The sequence below is a fragment of the Mesoplodon densirostris genome, chromosome 13, assembly GCF_025265405.1.
Source record: "Mesoplodon densirostris isolate mMesDen1 chromosome 13, mMesDen1 primary haplotype, whole genome shotgun sequence".
NCBI lineage: Eukaryota > Metazoa > Chordata > Mammalia > Artiodactyla > Ziphiidae > Mesoplodon > Mesoplodon densirostris.
In genome coordinates, this window is record NC_082673.1 from 68143507 (window position 1) to 68156165 (window position 12659).

Consider the following 12659-nt stretch of genomic DNA (forward strand, 5'->3'; position numbering starts at 1 on the left):
GAGTGTGATTCTTAGAGGCAATTATCTCTAGGAGACAACTGAAAAATAAGCTAAGATAATGTTGAGAAACTGAAATTTATGAGACACTTAAAAAACCTTCAGGAATTTCCTATATGGATCAATCTGTGACAGCCTCATTAGGGTGAAAATATGTTAAAATAAGGCAAATGCAAACAGCTTCAGAAACAGAGCCATACAAGAGGTTAGAAGTTGTTAACTCAAATTATGACATATATGAGATATAAAGGATACATGGTCAAGCAAGTCAGTCTTTCAAAAATAGAAGTAGAAACAACAGAAGTAGTAACAAAATTTTTAGGACATACTACTTTATATGGATCTGCACACTTAACACTACATTTAAAATGTCCCTGTTTGAAAATAACAAGTTTGAATTCCTTTTACCAGACATAATATTCAGTTTATTATTCAAGATTCAGCCACTTTTGAGTTTTACCACATATCATTCATCAAAATAAAAATGGAAATCAAGCTTTCTTTTCAAGGTTTATTACCAAATATTACCAAATGAAAATTCATCCTCCCTTAATTTGAATGCTTTGTAAATGTGGTTGGCAATTGCTGGTGATGAGGTATAATGGAGATATTCTTTGTAACTTAAGATAATTTATAATACTTTGCATTGTAGATGGAAATGCACATGGACAACAGTATATAAGCTACAAAGCACAACATAATTTAGTCCAATTTGGTGGAATTATTGTTGCTTATTCATAAATATTCAGAACTGTCTTATCTTTATGGAAACATTCAGCTGCCAGTCTTTTCATTGAAAAGCTCAAATACTTCAAACTGACAAAGACGTGCATGAAAAAATATATACTATAAATATTCACCATTCCTTGTGAAATTTGATACTCTGATGAAGTGAAAATTTCTAGAGCACAAAATGAACTGAAAATCCTCAATTACCTAAATCCTTTTGACTTGCTGAATAACTTAAACTGAGATCTAATTCCTTTCCTGCCACCATATAGCAGATTTCTTTAAGGATTTCTAACATTTTAAAGTAACTATTTGAAATCTACAAGACGGTAGAAAGGATAAAACAACAACTTCACCATCTGGTACTATTGGATAGTTGTTTCGGATTAATAGTAATATTAATTCAGATTAGTTTTCAGATTAACATTTACATTAATTGGTTCATATTCACATTAATATTGTTATTAAGAAATAAATAATGCAAAACAAGTTAAAACTCCTTTTATGTCTGTCTCCAATCCCTTTCTGGTCTTTCCCTACTGAGAGCTAGCAAATATTCTCAATTAGTATATTATTTTCACACATAATTTATATGTTTAACACATATCTATGTCTATGAACAATATACAGTATGATTTGCAAGCATCTGTACATTTCATAAATTATACAATTAAAATAAAAGTCTTCTAAGCCTTTATTTTTTGCCCAGCATTGCATTTTTACTTTTATATTTATGCACACACATACACACACATTTTATTTATTTTAACTACTAATGATATTCCATTGGAGGTATACTCCAAAATTGATTTACTTATTCTCCAGCTCATGGGAATTTATATTGTTATATTGCTTATGTTATTCATTGTTATAAAAATGCTATACTTCTATGTCCCCATTTGCACATATGCAAGTGTTTCTATGGTGTATGCACCATGTAGGGATTCATAGATCATTTTCTCCTCAAGATTAAATCAAAATCTGCTAATCTCCTATTTAACTTCTGCCTTGGCCAATGAAAGATAAATAGTTCAATCCCTGCATCAACATAATTTCTGTTCAATTTGTTTATGAATAATTGTGCATTCACATAGGGTGATGTTATATCTGGTTAGCAAAATAGTAGCAATAGTACAATAAGGCAGACGGCTTAGAAATATAAATGATATCTGAAAATCACTTATTGAGTGTAAGTAAGCATTTTTGATGTAACTAAAATAAGAAGGTCCTTATATGGTTTTTTTCTTTGAAATCCTCCTAAAATGTAAATATATATTTAATACTGTTAAAGTGAAATTTTAGAGTATTGAATGGTGAATGAAGATATGTTAACTTTATGTACTAAAAGTAAGAACTTTCAAATTGCTAAATATAAAGGGAATTAGATAGTTAAAAATGAAACTGAGAAAATAATAAGATAAATATGTTAGAGAAACATATCTTTTTTTAAACCAAAAACCTTAATAAAAGTTTAAATAATAAAGCAATATTCTACCATAATCTTAAACTCTATAGAATTCTTTAGTGGATTTAATACATTATATTTAGCAGAATAATCTTTAAGAATGATATTTAATATTTGGTTATTAAATTCCACTTAATCCACGAGTCTTGCAAGAAAAAGTCTTATTTTAGAATTCTTTATATTTAAATGAGGATGTATATAAAGCAGAATGTCATTTTAAAATTCACAAGCAGAAAATAATCCACAACCATACATAACACTGTGATAATCCTCTTTGGTTCAGACATAAGGAAAATAAAGAGAAGAAAGCACTGAAGAAAAATTATGCATTCCTTTTTTCTCACTAATAAAAAAACTGACACACTTGTCTCACTAATCAAACTAATAATCAGACATATCAAACTTTGAAATGACCAAAGAATGCTTTAAGAAGACAATCCTTACAGTTTTGAGTCTTGAAAAGCTATATACATTTAATTTAACTTTTTAATTCTATTTGTTGAGTAACTTTTAATGTAATTTATTAACTTATATAAATTATAATATATCAAATTATATATGTAAGTTAGCCATTTATATAAATATATCAATAGTAGCAGCGTAATAAAATTTTGGAAAATCATTAAAAGCAGTTACTTTTCCAGCAACTGTTTAAAAAAAAAAGAAGTTAAGAGTTTAAACATACAAACAGAAAAGCTTGGGCAAATGATTGCTTTGCATTTCCAACTGGAGGAATAGGAGATAAGGTAAATAATTATTTTTTATTTTTAATTGCCATTGTTCTAAATCCCATGTATAAAGTTCTGACTAGAAAATATGTTACTCAAAACCTTTCCCACAGTTTAATCTTTGGGCATGAAAAAGTAAATGATATTTAAATATGCTAGTTTGTGTCTTGTACATCTTAAATTTATACATCATTCTGGGATAGTGGGATTCAGCTTTGCCTGAATGTTAATTTTTAGCCATCAGCCAAATTTAGTATATGCATAATTGGCTCAACCTAGACATATCTAAAAATGAATTTTACTAGATATCACCAAATTTCTCCTATGTGACTATACCAATTTACATTCTCCAAAGTTCATGAGTTTCAAGTTCTTCAAATTATTATCAACATTTAGTATCATACCACTTTTTAATTTTTACCAATTTTTGCAAACATGCAATAGAAAATTATGTTGGCTTTAATCTTCATTTCTTAATTTCTATCCAGCACTTTTTTTTCTTTTGCTTATTGTTACTGGAATTACCTCTACTGTGAAATATTTTTGCTCATATTTTCTTTTAGACTATATTTTTTAATTGATTTGTAGGTTTCCTTTCTATGGAGTTATGTTTTTCTATTATATTGTAAATATCTCCTTCTAAAATATATCATTTAAATTTTTATTTATGGTATATTTCCCTATAGAGAGATTTGTAAAAATAATAATAATAATAATAATAAGGACTGGGACTTGGTCAGTAAAACAGAAGCCACTTAGATATTTTGAGTTGCTCAAATTCAATACAAGAAATTAGAGGGAAAATACAATGAAATTCAGAGGGTGTGAAGGTCAGAAGATCACTGCTGGTTTTCAAGAATCCGGGAGTTCAGGGAAGCTGCTGCCACATACAACCACCTGCCAGCACCACCCTCTTGCCTGCAGATGCTGGTGGAAAATAACGCCTTCTTTATCCACCTGCCTTTCAGCTCTCACATGTTTGCCTTTAATTGGCAGAATCTAAGCAGAGATCTTGGCTGGCAAGAGCAGGGAAATGCACTTGCCAGATTTTTTGTCTCTACACTTAAGGGAAGTGCTTAGAAGGGCAGGAATGCTCCTGAGTATTGAGAGATTTTTGCTCATGTATCTTCTTTAAGAAATCTTTCTTCACCTTAAAGACACAGCTATTCTAGGCCACATTTTTTTCTAAGCGTTTTAAAGTTTTGAGACTTGCATATGTCTTCAATCTGCCAGAAGTTAATTTTATATAAGGAGTAAGTTAGTAGGTCATTAGATATTTAAGCTCAAAATTTACAAAGCTTTTGGAATGTGAAGGCTATGAAGATGACTCTTCTGTTATTCTAACATGAAGAAATTATATCCAATATTGTATATATAAATGACAGGTAATCAAGAAATATTTCTTCAATATCTTAGTTAGAATACCTTGTACTATATAATGCAGCATTAGTCAATACTTCCTTTATTGCCTGGTTAATTTTCAAGATTTAAAGAGTAATAGAAATGCCAAATGTACCTGTTAAGTAGTTTATAGGATACGGATTTACATAGAGTAACATTGTTGCTTGTGTGTAATTTACTTATTTTCTACTTGCATTTGCATTGAATAAATTATATACTAAGAGTAAAGTTAGAGTTAATAGGTCATCTGATTATTTTTCATTGTTAACATTGTCAAGACCATATTGGTAACTAAATTAAAGAGTTTAAATAGGGTAATTTATTATATATTTAAAAAGCTAGTATGCAAGAAATGTCATCACAAGGTAGCTATTGCCCATCTTTAATTTGAATATAAAATTTGAAATGGCCATGCTCCGTGTGGATTACTAAACTATTTCAAGCAACAAAACTCAAAGGCTAAGAACATCCAGATATATCTGAACTATACCCTTGGGATAATGGACATTTTCAAATGGGCTTTTTAGAAAATTAAATGTGCAGAGGTGATAACAAGAAGACATCTGGGCCCAGAGGTAATGCCTAATGGCTGGGCATCACGGACTTTTGCCAGATCAGCTTTTGAGAAGACAATGCTATAATCTATCAAAAAGGTGCAATTTAGCTCTTTATTGGATGATTGTTTAAAATACCCAATTCCTTTCTGCTGAATGAAAGTGGATTAACTAGAAATAAATAAAGCCAGAAGAATCTGCAATGAAGCATATTTTCAAGAAATAGAGTTTAAAGATTTCATGAACAACATAAGAGATACTAGGCCTAAAGCATTCTTTGATAGTAAATTTGGCCAATAATAAAGCATTCAGATCCTTAGGCATAAAATGACAAAAGTTTCTTTAGGAAGAATTGCATTAACATTTTTTAAAATTATTATTATTTTTACATTTACTTCAACAGTAAAAAAAAAAAAAAGATGTAAATCCATGGAATTTTAAATACAAAATATCCAAAATTTGGATTGGAGGTAATATAGTATAGTGATTAGGCTTGCGAATTCTAGAGACAGAGGACCTCAGCTCAATTTCCATATCTGCACTTATGAGCAATGTCACTTTGGGCAAGTAACAACTTTTCTGTGCTTTGTTTTTCCTCCTCTTCTCACTGAGGATAATAGTACTTCCCTCATAGAGTTATATCTGTATCTAGTAGGTAGTAAATAAATGTTAGCTATTATTTTTAACTCTTATATTTAATGTTTTAATAATGTTAAATGCCTCTGTGTGCCTTTTAAATAAAATCTAAGTCCCTTACTATAGTCCACCTCACCCCTGCCTAGCTTCAAACTTTACCTCTCATTTTGTCCCATTCTCCTTGCTTACACAGCTCCAGCCAAATAACTCAAGCTGAAGTGTCTTAGGCCTTTGTACTTGCTGATCTATCTGCCTAGAACCCTCTACCCTCAGATATCTTATTATAATTCAGGTATCAATTCATGTGACACCTCCTGAGACACAGTCCCTGAACAAACTGGGTACAGTAGAGCTATCTATCCTATCATCCTGTTACAAATTATTTCTAAATGCAGTTCTCTTATCTTTTGTTCATATCTTTCTTTTCTGTCTTGTCTCACTAAAAAGTTAGCTTCATATGGGCAGGAACTTTGTCTTCTTCAGTGTTCTCTTTACTCCCAGAGCACAAAACATTCCAGTGGAGAAAGACAAAATTTAAACCTATGATCTAATGAATAACTTTTGCATTAATAAGTTAATTCCTATAGAGAAATAAAAGGGAAGACAAGAAATGTGACCAAAAAGAAATGACATTTCTACAACTCAGCCTTCAGAGAGAAACACAGTAAAAGACATCAGATTTAGGAATGCATTCTTGAATGTGTATTGAGCGGCTGAGGGGACCTGGTCAGAGTATCCTATCAGGTTTTGCTAAGTTCTATTATTGAATTATCCAGAGCAGAGTGATGTTTTAGGGAGAATATTGCATTGAGATCCTAATTTCTGACCTTTTCTTCCAAGTTTAGAAGGTGGCAATAGTAATTTTCTCTCACTTTACTCCCCTATACCCTCTAGGAAAGACAACTACATATTTAATTACTTTATGTTGTATAAACACCTGAAAATATGACTCATCTAGATTTTTATTTGGAATAAGTTTCAGATTAATCAAGGGCAAGAGTAATTGTTAGCCATTTTTGAAAAGAATGGAAGAGCGCGGCCTGACTCAAGGAGGGAGTTAATTCTGAGAAATTGGAGGGATGGAAGAGCAATTGGATTCCCTAATGTTAGTCAAGGTCTGACCAAGTTTGTCACAGAGGTTTTACATTCAACCAGCATAGCTATCCATGCTTCAGTTCTCTAAATCAAACTAGACTTGACTGAGAAACTAATTTGGGAGAAGAAGGATCTCTCTACAAAAGACTAAGTTAAGATTTTTCTTGACAACTCTAAAGGATGAAGACTGAAAAGATTTAATTCACTTTAGAAAAATAAAGGAGTGGGAAATTTTCTCCCTCAAATGTGGTGTAGCATTTTCATACCAGGTATGTTGTAATTTATTTATTGGTTAAGGAAAGTGAGAGAAGTTCACTGTCTTCTTAATATAGTAGAACTAAAACTATTAATAATGGGTGAGCCAAATGATTTTCCTTTCTAGGCACTCAAGAGTCTCTGGACTTCCATGACACCATTAATCACAGAGGCATCTATTAATACAATATCTTTGAACTTATTATGTTTTGGAATATCTGTTACAGCTGTACATCATAGTAGACACCACTGTCTTCTCAATAGCTCCTTTTCTTCTCCCTCATGAACAAAACCTTGATTTTGCTCCCAGCAGTAATTGAAGCATATCAGGCAGTATATCATCATAGTCAAATAATAATCCAATTTTTTAGCCTGACAAATGCTTCATTTTTCCAGATTGCTTTGCTGGGAAATTTAGGCATAACCACATAGCCCTGTTTTGGACAAAGAGAGATAAAAGAATGTCTGACAGAAGATTTTGCATTCCTGATAAAAGGGACATATATGGCTGACACTACCTGTTCCCTTTTTCTTTTTGCCTTGAATATGTTCAGTGTTAAAGTAGCCATCTTGTGACCGTGTCACAATAATCATGAGAACAAGAGTGAACACACTAGGAGTGCCACAACAAAAAGACAGTGGCATGGCCCTTTAACAACTGAATCAAGATCTACCTACCTTTTCTCTCTTCACAGTTCTCATATGATAAAATCTTAGGGTCTTTCCTGGTGGCTCAGTGGTTGAGAGTCCACCTGACGATGCAGGGGACATGGGTTCGTGCCCTGGTCCGGGAAGATCCCACATGCTGCGGAGCGGCTGGGCCCATGAGCCATGGCCACTGAGCCTGCGCATCCGGAGCCTGTACTCCGCAACGGGAGAGGCCACAGCTGTGAGAGGCCCGCATACCGCAATAAATAAACAAACAAACAAACAAACAAATAAATCCTAATTGTTTAAGCCATGGTTAGGTTTACTATTGCTTGAAGTCAAAAGCGGCATCTCAACCACTGTTTCCACTAGTCCATTTGCTATTCTTAGTGACTATATAATGAATGGACTAAAAAGACAGTTGAAATAAAACACAACTTAAAAAAAAAAACACACGCAACTTAAAGGCCTGTTCTAAAATATTTCTTCATTTTATTCTCAACCAAATGCAATTCTGTCTCTTAAAATGAAAATAACCAGACTACAGCAAATGTTGTTAAGTCAAAAAACAGATAATAGAAAGGTAGATAAAAAATGACTATCATTAGATAGGGCAGGTGTCATTAGATAAGGATGGTCATAAAAGGCCTGTTTATGCTAAAACTAGTATTGTGAGAAGCTAGGCAAATGGGATTAATCTGAATTAAATTATTTGCTCTATTTCCCTTGAATGTGCTTAGCATGTTCTTTCTAATCTCTGTGCCTTTCTTCATCCTATGCCCTTTGCCTGGAATACTCTCCACTATTTCTTTCTGTGATCCACCAACACAACCTTTAATGCTACCTCATTCATGAATCCTTACCTGATCTGCCCTAGCCAAATTTCCTCTCTCCTGTCTCTAGTCTTCTTAATGTGAATATCGGAACTCCTCTTTATCTCACAGTGTTCTCTCAGATGTTTCAGAAACAAAGGTGGAATAATTTTAAGGAGAACATACCACAGAATGGCAGGGGTGGGGTTGGGTTTAGAAATGACTGGATACAGGGATTCGAACACAAAGCCTGTTCTTTTCCATTTTCCCCCATGTTTGCACATCTTAGCAACTTCTCTCATGTTCAAAAATTAATTACTGCTTCTAAGAAATTTAGGAATATAAAATGTGTGGCCTAGTAGAATCTTCTATATCACAAAAACATTTTACAAAATCAGTATTCAGACTACATGTTAATTTACCAAGAATATGTAAAAAGTTGTAATTGGACTAAAACTGACTAAAGACATTATGAAGTGAAATGGCCCCATGAAGAACTATGCATAACATGTTTTCAAAAAACAAAACAAATAAACAAACAAAAATAACCACAATACCATGTGATAACCATAAGCTGTGGATATAGACCACTGTAAAAGAAGTGTTAAAAAGTAGGCTAACTCTGGCTGAAGGAATCAGGGTAAGCACCAGTAGGGAAATATTTGAAATGGTCTTGAAGCTGAATAGTTCAATTGATGCCCAAGGTGGATGGGGCATATTGAAAGGAAAAAAAGCCTGGTTACATGTGCTAAGGCTGGAAACCAAAGTATATTTGGAGGATGGGAAGTAGTTTCTTTCAAAGCTAGGAAATCTGTGGTTAACTATTAAGATAATTTCAGATATGTAAAAAGATTGCCATTGTAAAAAACAGAAGTAACACTTAGGAACAAATACATTTAATAACAGATGTGTTACTACTTCCAGGACCCTCCTTAACAAAGGAGCTCAGCACATAGCCATTGGATCAGAAAATCTTAGGAGCATTTACTGACCCGGTGATATACAGAGACAACTTGGAAGCAGACTATAAATATTTTAGTCCCAGGATATAGACTGAAACATTTTAGTTTCAGTTCTGAGACTGAAAAATATTCATAGATGTATGTTTGCCCTCTTTAAAAAATAATTGCTTTTATATTCTCTTCCCAATTCTATAGCTTTCCATCTTCATAATGAGGCACATCCTATAATGAACAGCCAGAGTCATTAAGAAGAGTGACTTCAAATATTTTCTTTTTAAGCATTTCTTTCTTTTCTTTTTTTTTTTTTTTTGACAACCAGTAGCTCACAGCAATGACCAAAAAGTCAATGATTTAACTCATTCCAGACACCTGAGCCATACAATTTTATATCCAGGTATGGCCTACAATGCCCAGTATCTTTGCATCAATAATCTCACATTACATAGAATTTACATATCAGAAAAGGAAATCTAGGTTTCCTCTATGAAACCCACTGACATTTTAGACAAAGAGAAATACAAAATGATGCAGAACAAAGAAACACCATTATGTAAACATCGAGCCATGACTTGAAAAATGTCACCAGCCCTGTCAGAAAACAAAAAGGGAAAGATGAAAACAGATTTAAAAACATTTGCTCTTCTAAGCAGATCACACCAATTATATTTGAGCAATAATCGCAATACTGTTATTTTTAGTCCATCACACAGCAATATCTGTGAACACGATATGCTTGGATTTTCATTTGTCTTTGGGAGGGCGTCATAAGAAATCACATTATACACAAGAGTTCTCAGGATTTAAAAATATGTATTCAACATCATTTTGTTAATTTCTGTTGTGTTAATGTTAATAATTAACAATTCTAGCGCAGGTAGGAAAAAACCTTTAAATAAACAAGGAGCAAGAATAATATCTCAGTATTATGTCTCCTGTCTCCTACTTATATCATTAAGAAAGAGCATTTTCACAAACAGTAATCTGATTCAGATTCCCTTTAGGATCCCATGAATATCTTTGATGCTGTAACCATTTCAATTTCCCCATTTCTGTAATAGCTTTCATTCATTTGACTTCTTGAGAAAATTTATGGAATTCATTCAATTCTCTCAAATATTCTAAGAGTAAAAGGGATTTCTGAATACTGTTCCTTTATTTTGCTATATTACACGAATATTCTGAACTTCCAAAAAACTGATTTGATCTGGTAAATTGTAAATTTATTAACACACAACCAGGAATCACCACAGTTTTTCATGCAGTTTACTTTCCTAGAACAGTTCTTACACAGGGCAGAAACTTAATAAATATGTTATTTGAATACGACTTAATGTTCATTGGTGTAATTAGTTTTTCTTAAATTATGATACAGGTAAAACAAATTCATTTTGTTCATATAACGATGTAACCCACCTACCTACGGCTCTCAATGATTCTCAGTCTTTGAGCTTCTACCTGTTTAAATGTCATAAAGCTGACTTGAATATAACACAATAGTTCTATATAAGTTTATTTTTAACAAGGCAATTTAACACAAAAACAAAACAAACAAAAATCTTAGCTACTCTTCTGTGTAAAATCATTTGAAACCATCCAATTATCATTAAGGGTGACCAAGTATAACTACTACACATGGATTGCATATGTTTTGCAATTACAGGTAGGAGCTCAAACACTGGATTCCCATTTATTAAAACATTTAATTGTATTTCTTAAATATTTCACGTGAAGAATAATGCTATTTTAAAATATATAAATAAGTTCAAAGTCACAAATTACTTAAACTTTCTGAATCTTAGCTGTTTCAACTGTAAAATAGCAACATTTAGAATACCTGTAATTTTTTAAGTTAGGTTCAAATAAAATTCTATACATAGAAGGGAGCTGTAACAGCAAATTGATAATCAAATGTTGAATATTACTTCACCTGGTGTACTGCAATTATTAAATAAATATTTAGCATCAGTGTTTGGCCATTTTTTTTTTCTCCAAAATACTTACTGGTATAGACAAGTTGAAAGCCTTCATCTGTCCCTTCAGAATCAGAATTAAATTCTAGCCAGAGCTGGTTTGAAGTACTACTAAGGGTCAGTCCTCGCATAGATGCGCCAGTAAAAGCACCTAGTAGATGAGTTGTTTTATCTTTTCCATCATAAATCTGCAAAAATATATTTACAATTAAAATGTAAATTTGCCAGTAATAACCAATTCAGAGCATGTATTTATATCTGTGAAAAAAATGAAATTATTACACTCTTCGTAAATCAGGTCACTAACTGTTTCCCAAGAACAACTGCATATATTAATTCCTACAAATATCAGGGTAAGAAAGTTAGACTCCACAAGGGTAATTTTAATATTCCAAGCTCAGAAGACACTAAGTAAAACTCAAAATCATGTTATAAAGTTTTTGTTCTTATAAAAACAATGCTTCTAATGGCAGACAATTTAAAATTGAGAATACCTATAGAAAGTTTGGTTTCTAAGGTTGGTTGGTTGGTTGGTTGTTTTTCTGAACTTGCTCAAGGGCACCAAACACCTGCTTTCCTAATAACATGATTAATATAAAATGTACTTGCAACTTCTATTTACCCATGTCCTTTACTTCATATCTGACACTTTTAAAATGTTAAAATGGTACTAAATGCATTTAGAAGCTGATTTAACAAGGCAAAATTATACAAAGCAAAACTGATATGTTCCCAAAGCTCCCTACCTCATTCCCATTCTTCGGAAGGTGTAGCTTCTCATTGCCCTCTAATTTGCTTTTATTTTATCAAGGCATTATAGACATTTCTTCAGGTTAGTGGATAGATATTCTTCCTTTTGAGAGGTGTGTAATATTTCATTCAATGGCACTACCACAACTTGCGCTACCATTCCATATATTAATAAACTAAAGTTTTTTGCGACTAAAAGTAATGCTGAAATAAACACCCTTTAGATGTTATTTCACATTTCTTTTTTGGTACTTGTATTTCAGTAAGAAAGTATTCAATATATTGAATTTGGGGGCTAAAATGTTCATGTATTTTCAGATTATTTTCCAAAAAGTGTACAGTAATTAAACTGAGGGTTTGCCAACACTGCATATTACTATTCTTTTTTCTTTAAGGCACACATTTTTAATGTGGTAGTTATTAACCCCAAGGGTGTGAAAATTGGTTCTTAGAGTTGATAAAATCTTGGATATTATGATGATTTGTGGTCCTACAAAGACCAGACCGACCCTGACAAATCTCATTCCAAAGTACTTAGTTTCATGAAGTTGGAGCTTGAGGCTCCTTCTGTGAATGATAATGAATAGAAACAACTGAGAAATACTTCTGAAAGTTACTTGTCTCTTGCCTGAAATTGCCTTACTTCTGGCCTGTCAT

General features: G+C 32.4%; 1 protein-coding gene across 3 annotated transcripts in view; it reads right to left on the minus strand.

Annotated features, from left to right (window-relative positions):
* CSMD3 (CUB and Sushi multiple domains 3) overlaps nt 1–12659 on the minus strand; it is a 1097518-nt gene that overhangs the window by 316933 nt on the left and 767926 nt on the right. For all 3 annotated transcript variants that reach the window (XM_060116495.1, XM_060116494.1, XM_060116493.1), the window contains one exon: nt 11284–11440. In XM_060116495.1, the coding sequence (XP_059972478.1) occupies nt 11284–11440 (157 nt within the window). The remainder of the gene's footprint in view (nt 1–11283; nt 11441–12659) is intronic.